At 34.5% G+C, this 26,365-nt stretch overlaps 6 protein-coding genes and 1 long non-coding RNA gene across 7 annotated transcripts; 5 read left to right on the forward strand and 2 right to left on the reverse strand.

Moving 5' to 3' along the window:
* Positions 1,062-2,634, forward strand: LOC104741692. Its single transcript, XM_010462599.2, has 5 exons — positions 1,062-1,249; positions 1,355-1,469; positions 1,575-1,745; positions 1,887-1,955; positions 2,211-2,634. Exons 1-5 carry the CDS (start codon positions 1,077-1,079, stop codon positions 2,232-2,234), a joined length of 552 nt encoding a protein of 183 aa, XP_010460901.1. The 5' UTR covers positions 1,062-1,076; the 3' UTR covers positions 2,235-2,634.
* Positions 3,062-4,012, forward strand: LOC104741693. Its single transcript, XR_760358.1, has 2 exons — positions 3,062-3,407; positions 3,485-4,012. It is a non-coding gene; the product is annotated as an uncharacterized LOC104741693 (long non-coding RNA).
* On the forward strand, positions 14,170-15,261 carry LOC104741694. The gene has a single exon (XM_010462600.1). The coding sequence runs from the start codon at positions 14,209-14,211 to the stop codon at positions 15,127-15,129; it is 921 nt and encodes a 306-aa protein (XP_010460902.1). The 5' UTR covers positions 14,170-14,208; the 3' UTR covers positions 15,130-15,261.
* On the reverse strand, positions 15,539-18,572 carry LOC104741695. The gene is made up of 5 exons (XM_010462601.2): positions 17,496-18,572; positions 17,259-17,377; positions 16,472-17,134; positions 16,056-16,383; positions 15,539-15,972 (listed from the first exon to the last, which is right to left on the reverse strand). The coding sequence occupies exons 1-5, from the start codon at positions 18,282-18,284 to the stop codon at positions 15,658-15,660; spliced, it is 2,214 nt and encodes a 737-aa protein (XP_010460903.1). The 5' UTR covers positions 18,285-18,572; the 3' UTR covers positions 15,539-15,657.
* Positions 21,563-22,960, forward strand: LOC104741696 (peroxidase 7). Its single transcript, XM_010462602.2, has 2 exons — positions 21,563-21,894; positions 21,992-22,960. The coding sequence occupies exons 1-2, from the start codon at positions 21,601-21,603 to the stop codon at positions 22,754-22,756; spliced, it is 1,059 nt and encodes a 352-aa protein (XP_010460904.1). The 5' UTR covers positions 21,563-21,600; the 3' UTR covers positions 22,757-22,960.
* Positions 23,094-24,042, reverse strand: LOC104741697. Its single transcript, XM_010462603.2, has 2 exons — positions 23,720-24,042; positions 23,094-23,368 (listed from the first exon to the last, which is right to left on the reverse strand). The coding sequence occupies exons 1-2, from the start codon at positions 23,952-23,954 to the stop codon at positions 23,241-23,243; spliced, it is 363 nt and encodes a 120-aa protein (XP_010460905.1). The 5' UTR covers positions 23,955-24,042; the 3' UTR covers positions 23,094-23,240.
* LOC104741699 (protein YIF1B) lies at positions 24,218-26,090 on the forward strand. Its single transcript, XM_010462604.2, has 5 exons — positions 24,218-24,316; positions 24,840-25,012; positions 25,091-25,189; positions 25,287-25,438; positions 25,548-26,090. The coding sequence occupies exons 2-5, from the start codon at positions 24,842-24,844 to the stop codon at positions 25,933-25,935; spliced, it is 810 nt and encodes a 269-aa protein (XP_010460906.1). The 5' UTR covers positions 24,218-24,316; positions 24,840-24,841; the 3' UTR covers positions 25,936-26,090.

Raw genomic sequence — 26,365 nt, forward strand, 5'->3', positions numbered from 1 at the left:
TTATTTTTAAAGAATAATATTAATAAAAATTGAATATTTTATAGATTGAATCATTTATATTTGTTTTAAAAATTCAACTTATTGTATATCCAAAAATAAAACTAGTTTTTAATTATAATAAATAATATGATAATTTATTTGTTTTACAAAATAGACTCATATATAAAAATGAGAGGTGAAGTATAATAATAATTAACAATTAATATGTTAAGTTAGATATCAAAAGATTTTATTTGATGAATAATTTAATAAAGAAAATTAATATGGTAAGTTATATGATATCAAATGATTTTTTAGAATATTATCTTTAAGATTTTTGGAAACAATAAATCCAGACTATACAAATAATATAAAACATAATCTATGATTTATTTGTAACTAATTTATTAAAATTATATAATCTACAAAAACCAATGTTGTATACTTCTGTTTTATTATATAAAGGATTATACTACCTGTCATGCTTCAAAGCTCAATATCAATGCATGCCTACTATATTTTGCTGTCGGTAGAGTGATAATACGATTTAACAGACCCAAAAATAAGAATAGTTAAACATGTTTACCGGAAAAAACAGGAGTAAATATTGTCAATGAATTCGGCTCGAATTTTGTTAAAAAAAAAAAAAAGAATTCAGCTCGAATAAGATAGTAATTTCGTTGATTTGGAAGATATACTTATAGTAATTTGATAGACAGAGAGGTCAAATAACATTATTTATTATATTATTGGCATCAAACTCCAACTTTTTTGTTTTTTTTTGTTTTCCTTCCACTTCCATCTTCTTATATATTGCTGAAAAGAAAAAATATATATACGGTTAAAAAAAAAAACTACATTTCAGTTAATTATTTAGAAAGAATATATATTTGAACTAGTTGTTTTACAAGTCAGCATACATGAACGTATAATACTGGATCAAATTATATTCTTAAAAAAAAAAGAAAAAGGTAATCAGTAACTTTTAGTGCTCAAAAATATTAATGATTAGAAAAGTCAGCTTCCCACTCCTACTGTATTTTTTTTCGCAAATTTTGGTGATCAATCATCTTTGCTCGAATTTTCATGATGGGCCTATGGCCTATATCAGATCTTATTGGGTTTTTTTTGTTCTTACACTTTTCTCTTCAGCTTTCAATTTGGCTTTCTTCTTTTTCTTCTACTTCTTCTCCAATTTCAGATTTGATGCCTTCAAATTGGTAAGACTTAAATCTACGGGAAACAAAATCGGAAACTGCAGCAATCGAAGGTATGTCAAGTGGTGAAAAACCCAGAAATTCAATTTGCTTTTAAACCAGTTCGATTGAAACTAATTAAGTGATTTTTATATGGATCTTGAAATTTATACAAATAGGTTTGAATCGATGGCTGATGTACAATTGAAGCAAAGAAGAGGCTACATCTGGGCAATCGCAGCTGGTCTCAATGCAGCTCTTGCCGCCATCTCAGCCAAGTTCTTCTCATCTCTCGTAAGATTGTTCTGNTTGTTCTGTTTCTCTTTTTTTTTTTTTTTTTTGGTGGTGGTTGAGTTTTGATCAAATTACTTATAGGAAAAAAGTTTTGATCTTTGACAGGTGATCAAGTATGGGTTAGTTGTAATGTGCAATGTGGTTATGTGGGCATGTTATGTAAACAGTTTAAGAGCTCTCTCGTCTCTACAAGCTACTGTCACAAACTTTGCTGCTAATTTCTTATCTTCCGGTTTAGCTGGTCTCTTTCTTTTTCAAGAATCTTTATCCTTCCGCGTAAGTATTTTGATCTTGGAAAAATGTGTGTGTTTATGTTGTGTTTTGTTGGTTATATGTTTCTTGAAAGTGATGATTGTTAATGATGAAGTTATGTTTTTTGGTTAATAGGCTAATTAATATGTTCCAATTTATTGGCAGTGGTTTGCAGGAGCTTTATCGATTACCATTGGAGTTCTGATCCTCAGTAAGTCGAGTGTCGATAAGAAGGTTAGCCCCGATTAGTCAAGAATCGATACGATAGCTTTTTCTTTTGGAAACTGCTGCGTTTGGTTGCAAGCAGTTAGAGATGTTGAGTTGTTCTGAGTTTTGAGTTTTGATTAAAGGAAACGTAGTCAATATGCCAATTTGTATCAATGATTTTGCAGCTAGAGTCTCTAATTACCTTTACATTTCAGTTTGAGAAACTAATGAACGTTTTAGTAGAAGTGTGTATGTTGTTAATAGAAGAACTGTTTCCTATAGATCATCAAAAGGAAACGTAGATGAACGGGAGTTATAGAAAATCGAGAGAAAGTAAAACCAAAGCTAAGGAATCGTAGTACTAGCTAAACCAGTAAGGGGCCAACATCAGAGCCAACGCACCTATGAAAACTTGAAAACAGAGGCGGTTCTTATGGTAAGATGGCAAATATTTACCTAAGCCAAAGCCTATAAAACATATAGAGTTAAGGTCGAGGTTGAGGCCAGGGAAAGAGCTAGACGGGACCTCAGAAAGACGACATACTTGAACTAAAATTATGTGATTGTAAATATCGAATTCCACAAATGTACGTTTTACTATTTTCATTTCTTTAGACCATGCAACACTAATTCCACTGATTTTATTATATGATTAGATGTAGGTTTATATCATGGTGAACATCAATGTACATAATTTTGTTTGTTATTAGAATAAAACTGTTTGTGTCTAGATTTACCATCAATGTGATCGACTGATCGGATCCTCTCATGTGTTATCAATGATAACTTTTCATGGAATTTATTCTTCAATGTCTCTTATACTCACAAGAAAAATTAAAGCATAATAAAAGAGAGAAAATGTTGGTTCACGTGAAGCTATTGCCATCATATAGTTAGGATATGCAATTTTCGTGGAATTTATTCGATCTTCTGTGCCATTTTATGGTCCACAAAAGCAAATGAAATGATCACTCATGCACATGAAGCTATTTTAGCTAAGCGAGACTTTAGAGTGGCCAGTGTACCTACATCTATTACACCTAATAATGTAATGTGCAAGTTGCAACGCATCCCTTCTCGCTTTATATATAGTATAGAAGAAAGAAACCTCATAATATATAAGAATTGAAATATATAAGATACTGACGAGCGGCAGTGATATTCGGCCACCACTGCCGGGAAAGCCAGCGGCGGAAGAACAAGAGCGGTTGTGCGTGGACGACATGATGCAGAGATGCTTCGGCGAGTTCGGGCGTTGGCAGATGAAGCAGTTTGTGTTGACGTCTTTAGCGTGAGGACTAGAAGCCTTCACGCGATGGTGATGATATATGCGGACCAAGAACCCAATTTGAAGCGTTTGGGACCGAGTTGCTCGGTTGGATCCTGGATTTGTGATAGAAATCCGGATTCATATATGGTCATGAACATAATACAAAAAGTATCTACCCTCTTTTTAAGCCCTCGTCTTCGCCATGATCGGTTAGTCTTATGAATCTTGTATTTTATATTTCTTTTGTCAACTCTATTTTCTTGGACTCTAATTTGAACTAGTGTAGATGTCAAGAAGAGGGCTTGAACGAGACCGAATTTATACTTCTCACCGCAAATCAACCTGCCCCACTTCACCAATGTGGAAATGCTTTTGGCATTTTTCCATTGCCATGAACCGGAATCCATATCACAAAACCAAGATCCAACTGAGCAATCCGATCTAACACACTTCCACTTGGGTTCTTGGTCAGCATATATCATTATCATTGCGTGAAAAGCTTCTAGTCCCCATGCTAGAGACGTCAACACATATATCATCTGCCAACGCCCAAGCTCGCCATAGTATCTCTGTAACATATCGTCCACGCACAACTTTTCTTATTCTCCCGCCGCTGGCTTTCCCAACAGCGGATATCGCTGCAGTTCATCAAATCTTATTTTATCAAAACTCATTTAAGCCTCAATGTCGAATCTTGAGTATCTGTGTGCTCATCTTATTTCTAGTTAATGTTTGTTGTTACTATAGATAAACTTTATCATGATGCTTCTTGTAATTGCATAAATTATAAGTTTTATACTCGGAAGAAAAGTAATCCACGTAAAGTAAAACGTACGATATCGATAATAATAATACCATGCATGTTAATAATACGAAGGATAAATTGGAATGTTAAAATTAAAGGACTATGGGGCTCAATTAAATTTGGAACGTTGATTCATGTCCTCTCTCATACTCGCCAGTTGTGTGGTAGGTCAATTGTTCTGTCCTTGTTTTATTATATGTGTTTTTCTTTGTCCAGTCTTTTCTTGGACTAGAGTTTGCTGCATAAGCCATAAGTTACACACAATGGATATGATGCCGAATTTTTTGTTTCGGCCCATACGCTTCTGGTGGTGTATACGATGAACCGGTCAAACCTAAGAAGACTGTAACATAAGCTGTTTAATTTATATTTCTTTTGTTTTTAGTCAATTATCCCATTAATTTACTGATAAGGTGTTAGATAAGCCATGACGAAAGTCATGCAGTTTTTCTTTTTTTAAAGAAACATAGAAAGAGAGAGGCTAAGGTTTCTATGAATCCGTCATACCTAAGTGTCTAACATAAGCTTGTTAATTTATATTTCTATTGTTCTATAGTTGTTCTTTTATTGTTTTTCCATTTCTAAATGATTATTTTTGGTAAAATGTTATATAGTTCCAAGCTTTTGTCATAATGAGCCTTTCACGGTCACGGACCGAATAATGCTATGGCAAATGCCGGCATTTCACCAACGGCGTTGAGAATCACGCTGAGGTAAAAAGGTTGGTCCTAAGATTGATTAAATAAAAGGCTGTGGGACAGTGGTATTTGTGGTTTGTGGGTTATTTGGATGTGTGCTTTGTGTTTTGTTTTCCGAAGATGTTGAACCAGCCGTCGTACGATATCATATATCTTGATGAATCCACGAGGGTGAAACCAGCAAAGAAGGTCTGGTCTAAAAATAAATAAGAATCTACTAAACGTAAGCAATAGTAATATAGCAGCCTTTCTTCTTTTACATATATGTTTTAAGTATATGTTTTGTTTATTTTGTTTATATTTCTAGATGAGCTTCTTATATGTATGAATCCGTCATAGCTAAGTCTCTATTAGTAATAGACCTAACTCATTCCCAAAAGCTAGTTCAAGGGATGAGGGTTGCCTCATACTATATATATTTCCCAAAGAATTATGTTTCTTCAGATGTGGGAGATATTCTAACACACCCCCTCACGCTCAGGATTAGACATCTGCAGCGTGAAGTTTGTGGGACTGGACATCCACGGGTGGTAGTCCACAATCGAGAAGAATAGGCCTTGGCTCTGATACCATATTAAGAATTCGATTCACCGGAAAACATATCAGAGAAGAGGAAGAAGAAGAGAACCATCAAGGTTCTAACAAACTTTCTTAAAGAGAAATAAATGTGTATATTACAAAGCTTAACCATAATCAGTTAATCACATTCTCTTATATACTAACATGTATTAACCAAACTAATTGAACCAGGGTTAACCGGTTGTGAACCTGTCAATAACTAATCCTCATGTATCCTAATAGTCTCTATCATAAGCTTCTTAATTTATATTTATATTGTTCTGTAGATTTTTTTTTTGGGGTTTCTTTATTCTAAATGATTTCCTATATAATAAAACGGAAGTACACAACATTGTTTTGTAGACTATATAATTTAATAAGTTGGTTACAAATAGGTTATAGATTAAGTTTTATATTATTTGTATAGTCTGGATTTATTGTTTCCAAAAATCTTAAAGAGAATATTCTAAAGAATCATTTAATATCATCTAACTTACCATATTAATTTCTTTTATTAAATTATTGATCAAATAAAATCTTTTGATATCTAACTTAACATATTAATTTGTTAATTATCATTATACTTCACCTCTCATTTTTATATATGAGTCTATTTTGTGAAACAAATAAATTATCATATTATTTATTATAATTAAAAATAGTTTTATTTCCGGATATACTATAAGTTGAATTTTTAAAAACAAATATAAATGATTCAATCTATAAAATATTCAAGTTTTATTAATATTATTCTTTAAAAATAATATCTATTGAATAAAAAAATTTACTGAGTAATGGGTCAAAATTTGAATATTTAAATTCAATTTCATACTTTTTTGTCGAATTTTATAATTTTATATTACATAATAAACTTTAAATAATTTATTTTGAAATATTTTTAAAATATTGAAACTTGATATTAAAGATAGAAACTATAAACACTCTAAATTGGTTTGTTATAGCAATGTCAATAATATGATACGAAGGAATTTAGAAAAACCAAAGTGTATTAAAACAAAACGTATAATAATATATTAAATTATTTATAATATAATAACACTATAATTATGTTTTATATAAAAATTACTATATAAATAAAATAAATTTCAACCCGTGCTCTAGCACGGGTCTTAATCTAGTTGGTTTTGGTAAAATCAATCAATAAAATAAAAGTATAATGTTTCTCACCTGGTGTTGACACCTAAGCTTTTTAAACTCTTCTCAGCATGACACATCATTAAAAACTTAATCCAATCAAATTATAACAATTAATACAATGAAGCATTATGTTCCAATAAAAACCAATCTCTTTTACACGTCACTTTTTCTCCCTCCTCCCGATCGAGGCCATAGCCGCTATGTCAATCCTTCTCAAATCGATGATTAAAGTTGAAGTGAAGAAAAATTTGATCAAAAGAACAGATCCAAAAACATTTCATATGAAAAATCATTTAGGGTGCGTTTAAGGTCATGAAAGATCTTAAAAATAAAGGGAGCTATAACCCAGATGAAAGAAGGATGGTTGGAGAAATACACTTGATTCTATCTACACTTTGTGTGAGGATATCATATTTAGCAAATTTAGTATTCGTTCCCACCGTGTTTAGTATTTTGATTATTTGGTTGGCGTCAATCAGTTGCATCTCTGATCTTAGACAAATATTTATTTGCAAATTAAAGTGTCAAAAGCATTGAAAACGAGAGCTTTGAAAGCTTTGAAAGATTTCTTAAAGATTCTTAGTTCTAAAAAGCTTAGTCCGACGACATGATCTTTGGCAAGGTTAGATCAAGATACGAGCTGAATGTTATTAGTTTACACTTGCTCTTAATGTTATTAGTTTACACTTGCTCTTAAGGTTATTAGTTTACACTTGCTCTTTCTCACTGCTAAATGTTGTTGGAGCTAAAATGTTAAGGCTTTGTAATTTCTCAACTGCTCAGATTCTTTAATTAGGAGAGATAAGTGCCAAAAAAAACTTTATTATCTAGCCATGGACAGAAACAAAACATCACGTCACTTTCACTTTCTTACCATCAATATTTTAAAACTAAGAGGGGGTATTGAAATCTGGAATCTAGAAGATTTTTGGTTTTTTATTAAAACCTCTATTATTCAACTTGTGATTTTTAAATCACTTACCAAATCATGTGTTATTCAATATGATATTTGTATAAAATCATTCAAAATCACTCACAATGTTTTGCTATTCAATCAATAATTTATGAAAATCATATCAAATCAACTGTTATTCAAAACATAAGAGGTTTTTTTTTAAAGTCCAAAACACTGATTTTGGAAGACTTTAAACACGTTTGTACTTGAAAAAAATTGACATGAAAGAATCACACCTCTAGATGTGTTATTTTGTAAGATTTGTTATTAACAAAAAATAAAAAGAATCACAGGAATAAATTGGTCGTTCTTTTCTGTTTTGTTCTTTACTCTCTTGTTCTCATTGCATATCTATATTCGTCTTCGGTCTAAAAACAAAAAACAAGGTTTCAATGGAGATTGACCTACAGATCAATTTTGTATTCCAATCCTCCATTTTTTGTTACAGAACATGATCACACAAATATAAATCGAATCCCACTAGTCCACTACTAGTAGCAAATAAGGTCAATCAATGCTTGATTCATTAGGACTAGGATCAACTGGTCGTGGGTTGATTTTTATATTAAATGTTGCTGATGAAATGAACATACTTACTCCACGAAGCCTCCAAAGGAATGTTTCCTCTGAGTGTACCATTTGGACAGCTGATTGCAATATAAGTGGGAGTCATGCAGATATTGGTACCTTCTCTTTCTTACGGTGCTATTTTGTTGTCAGCCAGAATTTTTCTGTAAATGGACCTGGTTCAGTAATTTCAGGAACCATATAGAAATTATTAAAAGGTTTTGATGTATGACAGGTACCGAGCCGCTTCGGTTGATTTGGAAACAGGAGCAGGTTCATACTTTCTCCGAAGCAAAAGCGATGTTCCTGCGCTACAATTTCATCAATCGATAAAGTTCTCTTAATTCTAAGCTCCAAGATGCATCATTTTCTAGCGGCTCAATACTATTTCCAACTCTTAGTTGGTATTTGTTCATTCAGTTGTCTTCTTAATTGAATAATAACTCGAGGGTCAAGTTACTGTCTGACCCTCCGTTCTGACAAGTGAAAAGTCATCATGTCTTCAGTTTTTCTGATGGACACTTCTACTTCTTTTTTCCCTAGGGAAACATTGTTCAGTGCGGACTCAGAAATGGAGCCATTGTGTCAGTTGATCTGAAGACCGTTTCCAAGGCTCACCAGACACCAGATACGATATCAGTCATCAAGTAAAACCGGTCAAACTACTAAAAATAAACAATGGTTTTGAGGTATTGCTAGATCATATAACGACTTTGTTATGGTCCCAACTTTTCATCTCCTTCTCTTGAGCTTTCCTTGCAAAATTCATGAGCACAGGCTACAAAAAGATCGAAGTCCTTTTTAATATAACACATCACACCGTGTACACAAATGACAAACCATTCAAAAAAGTAATAATCCTACGTAATAGAATATAGAGTCAAGCAATATTTGACTCTTTTATTCAGATATATATATATATAACAGAAGAAGATAAGAAACTNAGGGAAACATTGTTCAGTGCGGACTCAGAAATGGAGCCATTGTGTCAGTTGATCTGAAGACCGTTTCCAAGGCTCACCAGACACCAGATACGATATCAGTCATCAAGTAAAACCGGTCAAACTACTAAAAATAAACAATGGTTTTGAGGTATTGCTAGATCATATAACGACTTTGTTATGGTCCCAACTTTTCATCTCCTTCTCTTGAGCTTTCCTTGCAAAATTCATGAGCACAGGCTACAAAAAGATCGAAGTCCTTTTTAATATAACACATCACACCGTGTACACAAATGACAAACCATTCAAAAAAGTAATAATCCTACGTATTAGACTATAGAGTCAAGCAATATTTGACTCTTTTATTCAGATATATATATATATAACAGAAGAAGATAAGAAACTTGCAGTTTCAGAGCAGAGAGAAACTCTTTAGAAGGAACAAGCTACTATATATCAGGTTCAGTTCTCGCAGTATCGCTGCTTGTACATCCTGCTCGTGTTTCGTATATTGTCATCTTTATTATTGTTATATTTAGGATCTTCATCGAAGTGAGATAAGTTTTTAACGTGACTTGTCTTGTAACCGAATTAATTGTTCATTTCTCTATATTGTTTTACTACAATGCTCTGTTTATCAATCAATACTTTTCTTTGCGTTTGCTTGTTCTTCCAATTTTCCTTTTTTTCGTAGAAAATCTCCTACAATCTCCCATAGAAATCTCATACAATCCAATTTTCTATTAAAAAACAATCTAAAAATTCCACCAAATATTCTAAAAACTCACATAAATCTCTCAAAATCCAAAATTTATTAAATTCCCCAAAGTCTTTTAAAATCTTAATTCAATACCCCCCTCTAAGTCTATCTTTATAACCTTGGAACCCAAAAACAAAACTATGTTTATAGACTATGAACTTGGGAGATCAAATTTTTGTAGACTCTTCTGTTGATAAGAAAACTCATTTACGGACCATTGAAAATTGCAGAACCAATAAAAATAAAGGAGATTTGAAAGAGTTGTTTTTGTAATGCAGAAAGTGTTATTTTCTTCAATGTTTCATGTTAATTAATGTCTCTTTAGCTTTGTTGACTGTCTCTCTTAGGCGCCCAATGTTTGTTTTTCTTCTTATGTCAATATAAAATTAATTGATTTATGGTAACTAATAAATAAAAAAGTAGACATAAATTGTTACATAACATCATGCTCATTGGATGTATTGATCATAATATTAGATTCTAGAATTATCATGGAAACTGTGTTTTTGTTATAAAGCCTACTATATATCATCGATTGTCTTTGGATATGCATGTCTGGTCTTTAGGGATACTTTTTTTATGAGAATTTTGATATATCTTACATTGTCTTTTATCTGCAGATTTTTGTATTACAATGGCACATCCCTTGTATCTTGTGAGGTTGACTGCAATGACAATACCAATTGATGGGTATGTACACCAAGTCCATTCTCGCAATTAATACCAACGGCAATACCAACTGTTTAGATTTGTGTATTTAATAATTTGGAAAGTTAGAGCACTTCTGGTGGAAATTCAAATACACAATACTTTCATCCTCCAGTGAGGTTAGTTTCAATGCATGTAATCCCTAATTTAATCATCTGTTTTGTGTCGTCTGTGTTTTTCCGGGGAAGGAAGAAGCATTATATGTAGTTAAGTCTTACAGTTTTAATATTGTTTGTGGATCTGGGGTTAATTTCAATTGAGGGATGAGGTGAACCGTAGCCACTAAGCTTTCTTAGCTGGACTTATGTATCATTTAAGTATTTAGAGAAAATAATCATTTTTCATTTGACTTGATCACAAATAAAACCAATAGAGTGAGAAACGGTCCAAATATTCAAGTCTTTACCATTCTTGTCCAGTGGTATTGAATCACTTCAAATTTCTGATCAGACCGGTACTGGAATTATTTGTTCCCATCCTCAATCTAGATATCCAAGTAAGCCCTTTCATCTTGATGCCTAATGTTTTCCTAAATTTTAGTTGTTGTGATTTCACTAGGAACATATCTATTTGATTATTGATTCCATGTCTCAGTGAGATAATATAAAGTTTATTGTTTTTACTATAAATATCATGTCTTTAATGTAAAAAAATTTAATGGAATTTGTTTTTAAATCTATTTGCAGACCAAATATTTTTATACATTTTTTTCAAAAAACAAACAAATAAATGCTCTAGAAATCACATGAAGTTTGTATATGGAATTTCAGTATAAGGCGTTCACCTCATGTATTGTTCTTCAAAAAATGAGAGGCATATATTTGTTTGATTTAATTATAGTTTAAAACAATATGATTTATATTACAACTTATATGTATTATTAAATAAAAAAAATCTAAAGAAAACCCCGCAGCATAGCGCGGGTATCAACCTAGTCTTATATAATATGAGAAGGTTTTTCTCAACTTTTGCTAAGGAGATGACACTTGGCTTATTATAGTTTTGGCACCTGTATTTATTTGGTTTGGACCTAATTAACTAAATTCATTTGTAGTTTGGACCTGATTAATTAACTACATGTCCATAAAACCAAAAAAAAAAAATCATCAACATTTTCTTCCTCCCTTCTTCAATCAGAAACATATGCAGCCTCCAAGAATCTATACCCACCATATATCAGTCTGTGGTTGGTTTCATCTCGGAACTATACCAACATTAAATTAAATTTATGGGTTTGAATTCTTGGGTTCAATTTCTGTGTTTGAATCTTGATTTCCACGGGCACAAGCAGAATCAAATTTAAGCAAGATGGTGGGATGGTCTTATTTAAGTAAATTAGTTTAACTTTAAAAAAAATATATATATAAAATGAAAATTTTGAGCTTACTTCTGGAAACATTACATAAGATTGTGAGATGGTTTTGATCTAATTCTATAATTATTTTTTTTGATTCACACTTATTATTTCATATGTTATGGTATTTTTGAATTACATAAAATTTATAAGTTTTCATATTAGGCATTTCAGAATAAATTATGAACACAATCAGTTATGTTTTGATTTGAAATAATACCATGATTTTATCCACTGCCTTATATCTTCCCATTAATTTTCTCAGTTTTCATTTTTGTTTATATTACTTCTCATTTTTAACTTATTATTTTGAAACACTTGCGAATTTATGATCATTAATATTTGATTTCAATTCCTTCTCTCCTTTAAAGGCTCAAACATTCTATAAAGTTTGGTTTTCTAAAAACAACCTATTACCATACAAACACATCCTCTTTCAAACGATTGTGAAAACTAAAACACTAAATTTCTATTATATCCTCAATTCAATCTCCAACAGATAACAAAACACCGGTAACTATAATATCGTTGTTCGGGTCATCCGTTTTTGGGAAGTTCCTAACTCTAGAAGAAATATTATCTTACCAGCTCTTGAATTTTGTTTTTCCAAAAATGCAAATTATCTTTACTATTGTTCAACTTTTGATGATTTATGCAATCATTTTAAAAATTTTAAAAAGAAAATAAATAATTGCATGTGTATTCGAATTTAAAATAATTTTAATATATAATGATATAATTAGATACAATTAAAATAGATAATGATTTGATTAAGTTTTAAAAATGACACATGCGTCAGATTTTTAGAGTAAGAGTTGAAAGAAACATTACTATATTATATCATCTAATAATAAAGTAAGATTTTTTTTGGCAACCTCCAAAAGGTTGCCGTCTGATGCTCTCTTCTTTCGCAAGCGTCATTTTGTTTCTTTAAATTTTTAGTGTAACAAATTTATTCAATTGAATTTACATAATAAAAATTTCTCTTAACAAATAATTTGATGATTAAATAGTTTAAGGATATAAAATTATAATATATATATTTGGGTTGTATAGGATAATGTCGAGTAATAAATAGCTGTTTTATTTCCACACCTTAATATAAATAATTTACATGATCTTGATATTTCATTTTCAATCCATTTAAAATAAACTAAAGTATATTTTAATAAAAAAATTCTAAATATTTAAACAACATACAATTTTAGTTATAAATTCACAATAATGTATTTTATAAATAAAAAGATACACATTTTAATAACCCTTATATCTTAAATCTCACATAATATTTTTATTTAACTAATAATTTCTTAATTAACAATCATTACTTAGTAAATAAATAAAAACAAAGAATTTCCAAAATCACAAAAAAAAATCTAAAAACAATGTAAACTAAACCTGCTACTAGTGTTATATAATTCTAGCTTTTGTCATAATGAGCCTCTCACGGACCGAAAAACGTTATGGCAAACGCCGGCATTTCACCAACGGCGTTGAGAATTACGCTGAGGTAAAAAAGGTTGGTCCTAAGATTAATTACATGAAAGGCTGTGGGAAGTGGTATTTGTGGTTGTGGGTTATTTGCATGTGTGCTTTGTGTTTTATTTTCCGAAGATGTTGAACCAGCCGTCGTACGATATATCTTGAATCCACCCGGGTGAAACCAGCTAAGAAGGTCTGGGCTAAAAATAAAGTCTACAAAACGTAAGTAATAGTAATATAGCAGCTTTTTCTTTTTACAGTGAACAAATCTATGTTTTGTTTATTTGGTTAGTGTGAAACATTTCAAAGAACCGTTTGTCAACATTGCACAATTGCATTTTCATATTGGTTTATCCAGTTTCCGTGATTTGTAGGCCAAAAAACCATAGACAAGTTTAAGGAAATTAAAAAAAGGCTCAATTAATACTTTCATAAACCTGTTGTAAAATGTATTAGGTGTTTGAGATTTTTCAGATAAAATGATAAGTATGTTCGATAACCATGTTCACACGAGATGACTCAATTTGTACTACTTCGTATGGTATTGGCTTTCCAAGAGTAATCTTGGATTCGTTTTGGAAGTAGAACTAATATTCACATGTCACAGAAGTGTTCACTTACTTACCTATAGAGAGAGAGACAGAGGAACACTCACACAAAGGTAAAGTAAACTCAAAACGATCAGGTCACGAACTACGTGCAAACCATTTCATACGTCTCCATCCAACATCCTAAAACTGAAAAAATCAAATCATTTTTTTTTTGTTCCTTAAAATCTCATCTTATTTTAATATTCTCGCATAGATACACACACATAAATCATGATAGTAACCACATGTCAAAATCTGAGGACAAAGATAGAACCGACATGTAAGTCACTACTTTTGCCATGATCAACGTGCTTCCCATTTTCTTTTATATTCCCTACTACTTATATCTCTATCCTCCGCATATTTTTTACCCGGAAAATTATAAACCCATCTCTCAAAATCTAGTCTCTTCTTTTCCGTTGACAAATCTAGTTATGCCTCCTCCGGCAATGCTTGCGTTTGAAGATGGTTTAGCCCATAATTCGAGTGATAGTGAGTGGCAAGGTTTCAGTGTTTTTCCAGGAGAAAACCCTAACACAACCCCTTACCCTAACCCTAACCCTAACATCAATTTCTTGATTAAGAAGGCCATTCTGGAGAACGAGAAATCAATCAGTCCTATTTTCTCCCGTTCATCGGCAAGAGACGACAGCTTCAGAATGGTACTTCCGCCAGCCATGCCTCCTCCTAGAGACTCAGCAGTTCCGCTTCCTATGCTCCCAGAGCCAATGAAAACCCGGAAGAAGCTTAGCCACCAAGAATCATTCCTTTTTATGAGGAAAACACATTACTCGGAGAAGATTCTCTACAAGGAAGAAGATTTCAAATGTAACGCCTTCTGCTTGTCTCTACCTGGATTCGGGAAGCACAAGCCCGTTAGATCTTCTTCGAAACGCCAAGATTCTATTGAGAAGAAGATGATCAGAGCTTCTTCCTTCACGAATTCAACTGTTTCCATACGCGCCTCGCTCGAGAAATTCGAATGCGGTTCTTGGGCTTCGACGACCGCTCTGATCCAAGATAACGGTCGGTTGTTTCACGATTTCCCCGTGGAGATGACGAAATGTAACAGCCGAGGAGGAAATAGAGGAAGAGATGTGCAAGAACCGGTGACTTCTGGTTTCTTGTTCGATAGAGAAACAGAGACTTTGGCTTTAAGAAGCGTTTTGAAAACGAGGAGTACTAGAGATCACCGGAGATCGGCTGAGACTTCACCGCAACGTCGTGTGAGATTCTCGACTTCGTCCTCGTCCGCTTCTGTTTCTTGCCCTACTTCGCCGCGAACTTGTATCACTCCACGTTTGCGTAAGGCTAGAGATGACTTCAATACTTTCTTGACCGCACAAAACGCATGAAAGGAGAGGAAACAAAAACAGAACACAGAGAGTTTTTTTTCTAATATGTATGTGTATATGAATGTGAGTTCGTAAGGCTGTGTAAATACTAAATATCTATCAAGAGAGAGAGAGAGAGAGAGAGAGAGAGAGCGAGAGGGGTTGCTGAATCTTTGAGAAATCAAAATCGATGATAATGAAATAATTCAAAACTCATTTTTTCGTGTTTGCTTAAAAAAGCTCTGTTTCTGACTTTAAAAATCTCCTATTCTTGAGGGTTTTTTTTTAGCTTCCTGTAATCTTTAGCTTTCATTATTACAGTAATTTTGTTCACTTTCATAGTCCAATTTTTAGTGTGTATTCAGGTCATTCGAGTCCTACTAAGTATCAAAACCGATGAAGAGTATGGTTACAAGAGTGGTTGCAAAAGTTAAGGAGATCAAAAAAGCTTCATAAAACTGGACAAAAGTCTTTGGTTACAATGTCGGGTAACATAACCTAATATTAAGAGAGTATAATACGATTAGTGAAATAGTCAGCGTTTTAAAATCAGTTCCTTGTATCGAAGAAGACACGAACAACATCCACAATCTGAGCTCGGCAAATCGGACATTTCCCTCCACTCCAATGTAGTTCGTTGGCACATTTCAGGCACATGCACATATGTCCGCACTTGTACAAAACCGCCTCAACCTGCGTATCGTCGCAGACGCAGCATTTTCGTTTCATTGGGTTTTCTCGATGAACCTTCTGTTGCAAGCTAGCGTTTGCATCCAAACACGATTTGACTGAATCTCGTAAAACCGACATTTCTTGCTGTAGCTGTTGGATCTGTGATCTCATACCAGTTATCAGCTCCATTTCCTGAAAACGATTTTAAGCGGTTCAATGATATATACCACTAGTGTGATTGCAAGTTTCTATTGTATAAATTGATGAAGACTCACAGGTGAATGAGGATTTTGAACAGACAAGACAGGAGTGGAAGTAACTCCAGTGTCTTGAGAACTCCATGATCCTGCAGGAGACGATGCAAAGATTTGTGATGAAGATGATGACTGGCTCAAGTCATCTCTATCGTCTTGCTCTTTGCCTTCCGTTAATGACCCTTCTTCTTCGATTTCATTTGTCTCTTCTGTCTCTTCTGCCTCTTCTTCTACTTGTTGGAATTCCCATTGGTTAGAGTGCCTGTTGGAGTGTGACTGCACACGGGACATCATGAGATTATCGATCTTCTCTCGCAACCCGCTCTCCAGAAAATCTGTCACCGTTCCTCTGGATTAAGTGGAACCACACATTTTCTCAGTCACTAATGGTCAACAGTTAAAGAGGAAGAGGTTTGATGATTTTGTTGGTTACTTACCGCTCAAGGAGTCTGCGTATGTCCTCTTTCTCAGACCGAGTGTTCATTACTTCTAGGTACCTAGACTTCCTCAGTTCCTCCCAGTAACTTCGTGGCCGAGATATTTCGCTAAGCCAGTCATTGTTCGTTTCTCCGTAGTAAGACTTCTCATCTTCATACTCCTCTTGTTCTTCCCATCCATTCAGATATGATGTTTCGTGTCCCTCACGGCATTGATCAATCTCATTACTCTTATGTAACACACCTTGTGTTTGAGTTTCTTGGATACAATTATCACTTTGATTCTGCCTTAACCACGATTCTTGAGTTATGCAGGGGATCAGACTTGTCTTCACTTCTTCTATCTTCCCAGCCTCGCCATCGTCATTGCAAGTTTCTTCTACTTCTCTTGTTTCTTGCAGTTGAAGGCAATTCGTTTTTAATCCAACAGTTGGATTTACAGCTTCTCCTTCCTTACTACATAACATTGCTTCCTCTATCTTGCTGTCACGGATGTTCAACCGCTCTTTGGAGAAAGCTTCTGGAGTAACAACGCCTTTTTGCAACCTCGTGTTCTCGGTAGTTCCTTGTACAGTTTTGTCAGTCATCTCATCGGATCTATGATGATCCTTCCTCTGCTCTGCTGCAGCCGCCGTCTTCAATGCATTTGCACGAAATTTCTCTCTGCGTTGCGATAGATTCAAAGATCAAGAATCAGAAATAAACAAATGCTGACAACTAAAATCAAGAACCTTTTAGGGAAAAGATTAAAAACAGTCTGTTCTGAACAGAGGTTACGAAAATAAACCTTAAATTCAGAACTGCAGAGCCTGATTCGATCCGGTTTACTCCGGTTGGTTTTGCGTTAGACAGGTTTCGATCTTGAATCAAAAGACAGCGTTTGAGGCTCCTTAGCCTTAACATTGACTGGTTACAAGAAACATAACAGGACGATATTGTAATTAAGAAAAATATCAAGTGCATTATGCAAAAGTCACAAAAACATTAGGGGATTTATCAAAATAGTGAAAAATATAATTTTTACCTGGAGACGACCACGTTGAGTAAACCTAGAAACTGCGTTGCGTTCAAGAAGCGAATTCAACTCACGGTGGCGATCACGTTCCATTTGCATAAGCAAATCGGTAAACGCTTGCCGTCCTCGGATCCTCGGCGAGAAACTAACCACCGGAAAACTGCTTTTCTCCGACGACGACGAACTGCTACAAGGCCTTAAAATCGAGAGTCCACCGTCGCCGCCACTATCTCCGGTGGTTAGCTTCTTGTCTTCGATGCCAAGCCTCCGAACTAGATCAGCGACTCGTCCCCATTTGCTCTCAGATTCAACATCCACCGTCGGTTTAGGGTTTGTAGCCTCTGCTACGTTGGATTCTTTAGCCATTTCAGAATCTCCATCGATCGAATCTTGAACACTACTAAGTCCTGAATCGCTCCGACTACTACTCACCGAGCAGCGCCCACTGCTCGGTGAGTTTACGGCGTTGGATCGGTTTAGCCTCGCCTCCCACATCTGTACCAAAGAAGAAGCACCGCCATGTTCAACGGGAGATTCAAGGACACGCTCTGTTCTAACAATTGGTTTCTCCGCCAATCGAATAAGATTGTTCTTGTTACTGTGAGTCTCGATCCAAGAATCGACCAAGTTCTCGTCGGAGACATGATGAGATTTGAAGAGCTCGAGCTCGTGATGGTCTTTCACCGGAGGAGAAGGTTTCAGATTCTTCTGGAGAACGCCAGCGTTTTGATTAAGGTCTCTGAGGATAAACCCGAATCTCTGAGACGGAGAAGGTATCTCCACCTGAGAAGACGCCATTGTTAATCAGAATCGAACACAAGGGGATCAAAATACCATTCGATCGATGAGAGTTAAAGAGGAACAACTCTGTTTCTCTCTTACAAGAAGAAGAATAAAGAAAGAGAAATTAGGTTTGGGTTAGTGAAAACACAGATTTTTCTCTCCGTTAAAATAACAGAACAACAAGAAGTGGTGGAGATACGAGGATGAACGAATGAAGAAGAGGAAGAAGAAACAGAACCGATGAAACAGTATTGTTCTTATCTGTTTAGTAAAAACCTTTTTTTTTTGTTTTATTTTGTTTCCAAAACACCGCTAACACAAATATGTGTTGTCCTAAAATCGCTCTGTTTTGTCCCTTAAACTTGGGAACGTGTCTGTAAAATAAGAGAATAAACATATGAGGTGTACGCTCGAGGGAAAGAAAAAGCTTCCGTGGCCAAAAGTGAAAAATATCGTTACGGAAAGAAACTAAAAAAAAAAAAGCTGGAGTATAAATCTTGACTATATAAATAAATTAAAAGGTTTCTGTATACACTTGTCATTTATATTGGTAAAAGTATTTAATTAGTAATGGCAAAAAATAAGGAGCATTTGATTACTATACTAATTGAGTTTATTAAAAGTGATAAGGCTTATTAAAAGTGATAATAAGGCTCCTAATTCATAAATGCGATAGTCAAATTGGAGCCGTTGGGAGATTTAGCCGTTGGTGAGTGGGAAACTGGGAACCATGCACTTTTTTTATGCCATATCATTTAATCAAATTGAAGAACTAAAGATAGTAAACACTAAACATATTTAGAATAACAGTATAACTGGAGAAACAGAAAAGGGAAACAAATTTGATTAAAGAATACAAAATATCTTAGGTACAATCTTTTTTCCTGATCAATCTTATCTTTTGTTTATAAATATGTGTTGTCCTATTTACTGATTAAGGTTGGAAAATTCTATTAAAACTTTTATAATGGGCTGCAAAGTTGAGATTTGGTCGAACTGAGATACTGAACCACGATGGACCGTGATCCATTTACCCACATAAATATGAACTGTAAATTGAGTGATCAGTCTAAATCAGTAAATGGTAATGATCTACAAGCACATAATCAGCCATCAGGTACTTTGTGGCTCCGAGATCTAGGACATAAAGAACGATGTTGTGGTGATTCGCAATGATGTTTTTCAATACATGAACAACCTCTAATAAGTAGGGAGAAACAAAGAAGTCAGTTTGGTAAATCACTCCCAATTGAGTATTTTACTTGATAATTTGAGCGAACAATTTTTTTGTGAACACTAAAGAATATAATTGATACTAGTGCTCGGTCTTCCTCTCCATCGGAATGACAAAGTTAGACAAATAACATGATAACACCGCTATCAATAACGACTTGTTTACTTTTAGATTTAGTTAAAAATGTGAGGATAAAAGTTACTTTCTACTAAAATAATATAAATATAATTAAACAAACAACATAACAAAAGCAAAAATATACAAATTAATATTAAAACACAAATTTGTCAACGTAAAAAAAACCATCTTAAAGGTATAGTGAGAAAATCAAGAATATTGGAAAGATATGTTTTCTTCATTACTTATTATTGCATTAATGTGTAGTCAATCCAACCAAGATGGAAGTGGCTTTGGACTTTGTGGTCGAGTTTTTTGCCATTTCTTAAACATTCTGGGTGAGAGCTGCCTTTGGGTCAGCCATTGTTTTCCAAGAGATCTTAATTGTTTGTCCGACATATATTTATATAACAAGTGTTTTTAAGAGAAATTGGATTACATTTAGACATCCACATTGAAAGACAAAAAATTCTCCTTGACTAGCTTTTGATGCATCGTAAAAATGATATTATAATCTAACCAAAGAATTTTAACATGAATTATATAAGAAATATTTTTGAAAGATTTTCAACAATTTAACAATTAAATCTAATATAAGTAAAACAAGTAATTTAAAATAAATTTATTTTCGCGCAAGTTCTGTGTATTAGTTATTACCCCTAACCTTGAGACTTCCAAAAGTACAAATCAATCCGAATTAAAGTCAAACACTTGTACCAAATTGTAAAGTCCACACATTGGAGGATTTGGTCTCTTCAATCTACCTTCAACACAATTCATTTCCTTTATTTTCATTTTAATGAAATTTTTTTTTTCCAAAATGAACCTTTTTCTCTACCGAATCCTTCAAATATTTGTGGATTATTTTGATCTCTTTATTCATGATCCCCATTGAGCTTCCTCCTCTAGTTATATGAGAAGTTATAGAGTAATAAACTATAATTCATAGAAACCACATCCACACGTACATGTATTTCCTAGTTACGAATTTGTAATTTTAATGAAGGTTTTGGCATATTAATTAAAAAACTACATAAATGATATGTTTTCTATATTAAAAAATTAGTTATTGTGTAAAATATATTATTCAACTAATAACATAATATTTTGGAGGATACAGATAGTCTAATTTAAAAAACGATAGTAAAATTTTGCATAGAACAATAAAATTATCACTTAATTTGAAAATAATTATTTCTCTAAAACATTACCTTATATTAAAACGAAAAGAGTATTAATTCACAATATATATAAGAACTATAACTCTTGGATAAAATCAGCAAGCAACTCGTTAAAACTTTCTTCTTTTCCAAAATTAATAGTATTTTCATAAACTATTCACATATTATCGTCAAAATTGATAATATGTATGACGAAAATGCATCTGGATCGTGTGAGCAGTTTATGGAGATTTTAAAATGCATTAAAATCACTAAGCAACTTACACGATCCAGATACATTTTCGTCATACATATTAGTATTAATACCAGGAAAGATATCATCCAAGAGATTCAAAGTTGAATCCATTTCAACGTGAGCTAAATCAACCGACTTACTAATTTACCCGAGTGAGATTTAGACGAAAATAATGTTATTATACCGACCAAGAAGCAAATAAATTAACCCAATAGAAGTTAGACAGATAAAAGAAATTAATATAATACAAATAAGTCAAAACCCGGATATTAATAATCCAAAGATCATTTCTACCAAAAAAAATAATAATAATCCAAAGATCATTATCCCCATTTTTTTTTTGTTTTCTCCAAGAGAAAAAGGAATTCATAAATCATATATTATAAACATTTCATATACGACATGCAGGCAAGTCACTTGAATATTCAAATCTTTTAGTTGTGCCTCCCACGTAAAAGCATCACATTCATTTCCCAACCCAATATATAAATTACTCACACAAAACAATTCTCATCAAACAAATCCATCAAATTCCGAAAACAATATTATCAAGAAAGCAAGATAATGAAGTTGGCCGTGGTCTCAGCCGTCGTCCTACTCGTGGTTCTTGTGGCTTGGCCTGTATCAGCTGGCCGGAAAGACTTACCGGGAGCGGGAGGATACGGAGGTGATGATGATGGTGATGATGACACACAGTCATGGTTTCCATTGGACAATCAATTATCGTTGAATTACTATGATAAGATTTGTCCAAATTTTGAGAAAATCGTTGATAACAAAGTGAGGGAATGGACTAAGAGTGACGCTTCTCTTGGTCCCGCCCTCCTCCGCCTTATCTTCCACGATTGTGGTGTCACGGTATTGCAACTATATCTTCTTTCTTAAATATAAATTCATCATCAATCGTTCAGTTGCGTAATATTTATATGCATATCTAATAAATAACAACATTCAGGGATGTGATGCGTCGGTTCTCTTAGACTACGAAGGAACAGAGAGAAGATCTCCAGCGAGCAAAACCCTAAGAGGCTTCGAGCTGATCGACGATATCAAGTCAGAGCTCGAGAAATCTTGCCCCGGCTTAGCATCATGCGCTGACATCCTAACCGCAGCTAGCCGTGCCGCGACCGTCCAACTCGGGGGTCCTTACTGGCCCAACGCCTACGGCCGTCGTGACTCCAAAGCCTCTTACGCTAGAGACGTTGAGAAAGTCCCTTCAGGCCGCCGTGATGTCACCGCCCTTCTCGAGACGTTTCAGTCTTACGGTCTTAACATCCTCGACCTAGTTGTTCTATCTGGGGCCCATACCATCGGACAAGCCTACTGTGGCACCATCCAGTCCAGGCTTTACAACTACAACGGTACCAGTGGTACTGATCCGTCGATCGAACCCAAATACGCAGATTACTTGAGACGCAAGTGTCGCTGGGCGACTGAGACCGTTTCTCTCGACGCCATAACTCCGGCAGTGTTCGATAATCAGTATTACATTAATCTTCAGAAGAATATGGGAGTCTTGACGACTGATCAGGAGCTTGTTAAGGACCCAAGGACCGCTCCGCTGGTAAAAGCTTTCGCAGAGCAGCCTCCTCAGATGTTCAGACAGCAGTTTGCTGTCTCTATGGCCAAGCTGGTCAACGTTGGTGTTCTCACTGGTGAAGACCGTACCGGAGAGATCAGGAAGGTTTGCAGCAAATCTAACTCAGGAGCTGCTTACTAATTATAATTATTATCTCTCATGAGTTTCTAAAAGAATCTTCTGTTTCTTGAAAGTAAATTTCTTGTTTGGTTTTAATTTTGTTCTCTTCTTAACTGTAACTTGTTGTCTGTACAACAAAAATGTGAATCTTGATTTATACTGAGAATTATTTTTGTTACAAGTTACTTTTAACCCTGGTAAGGTTATTTCAACTTCTGATTTACATTTCTCCCAAATCACTTACCACCATATTTGAACTAGAGACAAATGTATGATAATATATGTCAAAGATTCATAATGCTAATAGAATCCAAGTAAGAAGCTGTGATGATGGAAGAAAATGAAAGCTGGGGAGGCATAATCAGAAGTCTTTAGGGGTCTCTATAATATTGCAACTCAAAGAGAAAACATAGTACAAAAGGTAGATATACTCTTAGACATTCAAGAACCTGATAATTTAGAGAGTAGAAAACCATAGTTATGCCAATCGAAACAACAAACCAGTTTAGTTTCGTTTGCCTCTAAGGACACCCTTACTGCGGCGATTCTTCATCCCCATCTTAAACTTCTTCTTCAACTTCCTCCCGATAGGTTTTAGCGACTTGTTTTTCTTCTCATCATCCATTTCCACATCTGCAAACAACAACAACAACAATAGTATCCCAAAACAGAACATAGCCAATATCACCAACCCTTTCAAAAGATATAGAATCAACTCAAAACCATCGCTTCCAAAAGACCAAACCAAACAAGTGTTGAAGAAGAAACTACTATACTTGTAAAGATGCAATTGTGAACAAAGTTCAAAAAAAAAAAAAAACCAGTATTGATTAACAAATGTGTTTCCTAGAACATTTCTATGCACTCACAACACTGAATTTGATAAAAGTTACATTGCGAACACAAATCAAGTTTACTCAATCTATACAAAACCAAGTTTTCATTGAGAGAATTAATGATACTACAGTAAGAAACAGAACATACCCATATCGTTGGCGACAGTGGCGGAGGAAGGAGCAGACTCAGAGGACGGCGTCGCAACTTCCATAAACGGCGATACTGGAGGTAGACGAACTGGTAGCTTCGGAGCAGCGAGTGCGGCTTCGATAGCGGCGTTCTTGGCGTCTTCTCTCGTTAAAGTGAATGATTCCTTCTCTACTATGTCTCTTCTGATAGCTCTTAATCTCTTCACTCTCTTGCATCTCATTGATTTCGCCATTGCTGCGGTTGAAATCGAAGCTTTGGTGAGAGATTCGAAAATTAGGGTTTTGAGGCAAAAGGGGTTTTTGATTTCAGCGTCGGATTTGTTTTATATATCGTCTAAAACCTAATTGAGGAACTGAGAAATTAGTCCGGGTCTGTTTGGTTAATAGCTTAACTATATCTTTTCCAAGTTTAAAGCCTATTCTTTGTTTAGTGGCCCAATTTTGGCCCAAATAAATAGAGAAGAACGGTTGCGAAGACGAAATCCCGAGAATACCCTTCATCGTCTCCGTGCAGATCACACTGTTTGATTCTCCTGAGAAGAAAGCAAGAACTTTACCTTCGAAGCTTTTTACTCTCTACCTTGCTCATCTCCAGGTTAGTATTATTTTTGGTGTGTTGATCTGTAGTGGAAGTTTTTTTATTCGTCTTGTTATTTCGTTTCGTATGTGTTTGTTGTTTCTCGATTTAGCGAATCAGATCTTTGGTTTCTTCCGTTACGAATTTGATTTGTTTCGATGGAATTAGCTTAGAATGATTGTGTTGTTGAGCTTGGAAGCTCTTGAAATTGTGTTGAGAGATGATTTGGAGGTCTCTTCCTGTTGAATCATAGATCTCGAGTAGGCTATGCTTGGAGCTTGGTTATGCATTCTCGTGATTGAAATCGAAAATAAATCGAACTCATTATGAATTGAAATGATGACTTAGAGCGTCAATGTTAGGATCTGGTGTTGAATCTTGATTTGGTCTTTGCAAAATGGAAGAAGCAAATGTTTGATGTACAAAAATGCTATCTTACTATTTGATTTCAAGATTTAAGAGAGATGCATTGATGGTGGTGGTTTTGTGGTTGGTGTGAGATTAAGATGTGTTGGTTGTGATGGTTTTGGTTTGATGGCAGAGATGTATAATAACATGGGACCTCAACCGGGGATGCCAAGACCTCCAGGAAACCCTCAGCCTGGTCCGTTTGGTAATCCTTTCACTGGAGCTGGCTCGGGTTTTATCCGTGGTGGTTTGGGAGCATATGGGGAGAGAATTTTAGGATCAAGCTCTGAGTATGTGCAGAGCAATGTAAGTGGTTTCCCTATATTTCACGTAATATCTGATTTTTTTGTCGTTGTTTTTGACTCGTTGTCTGAAATGAAACAGATAAGCCGGTACTTCTCTGATCCCCAATACTATTTCCAAGTGAATGATCAATATGTGAGGAACAAACTGAAGGTTGTTTTGTTTCCTTTTCTACACCGGGTAAGCTAGTCTTTTCTTTTCTTTTCTTCTTCTGTTTGGGAACTTCTCATACCAGCCATGAAATTAAACTAGTGTGGGTTCTGCTGAAAACCCTCAGGGACATTGGACCAGAATATCTGAACCAGTTGGTGGTAGGCTCTCATACAAGCCTCCAATCTATGATATCAATGCTCCAGATTTATACATTCCGTTTATGGCATTTGGTACCTACGTTGTTCTTGCTGGCCTTTCATTGGGACTTAATGGAAAGTAAGTTTTATGTTTAGTCTCTCTCCCTGTGGTTTCCCTCTTAGATTTTTCTGTCTTAGGGCTTGGATAAGGTTTATTAATCTGTTTCAAACCTGATTGGTCTCTCTAGGTTTACACCGGAAGCTTTGAACTGGCTGTTTGTGAAAGGATTGGTTGGTTGGTTTTTGCAAGTGATGCTCCTGAAAGTAACACTTCTATCACTTGGTAGCGGAGAGGCACCGTTACTAGACATTGTGGCATACGGAGGCTATGCTTTTGCTGGTCTATGTCTTGCGGGGTTTTCCAAGATAATGTGGGGATACTCGTACTACGCATTGATGCCATGGACGTGTCTATGCACTGGGATTTTCTTGGTGAAGACGATGAAACGTGTTCTTTTTGCTGAAGTAAGGAGTTACGATTCGAGCAAGCATCACTACCTTCTGCTGTTTTTAGCCTTGGTACAGTTCCCTCTTTTGATATGGCTTGGTAACATTAGTGTTAATTGGCTTTTTTGAAATGGGCATTACGTTTTTTTTTTCTTTTTTTTTTTTGTGAATTCTTCTTGGTGTACTTTGTAGCGTAACTTGAACGTTCTTGGCGATGTATGTTTGTCAATTCTATTGATATGACTGACGTGAGGAAAGTGTTATTTTGAACATTTTTATTTCCATGACTATGCTTGTAGAACCGCTAATTAGATTGAGACATAAAAATACAGGAAAGGAAACAACTTTAATTTAATTTCCCTTTTGGCATGAGACTCCACCCAACGGGTCAACTTAAGTTTTAAATAATGGATTAACATTTTTAATCATATGCATACCAGTCATACACATTTTTAAATCAACATCATGTTCAATATGATAATTTGCTCTCCTCCAACAAGTAGAACATAAAAATAAAAATATTTTACTTAACTATAAGTCATTCCAATCATTTTTTTAT

The sequence above is a fragment of the Camelina sativa genome, chromosome 14, assembly GCF_000633955.1.
Source record: "Camelina sativa cultivar DH55 chromosome 14, Cs, whole genome shotgun sequence".
In the NCBI taxonomy this organism is placed as follows: domain Eukaryota; kingdom Viridiplantae; phylum Streptophyta; class Magnoliopsida; order Brassicales; family Brassicaceae; genus Camelina; species Camelina sativa.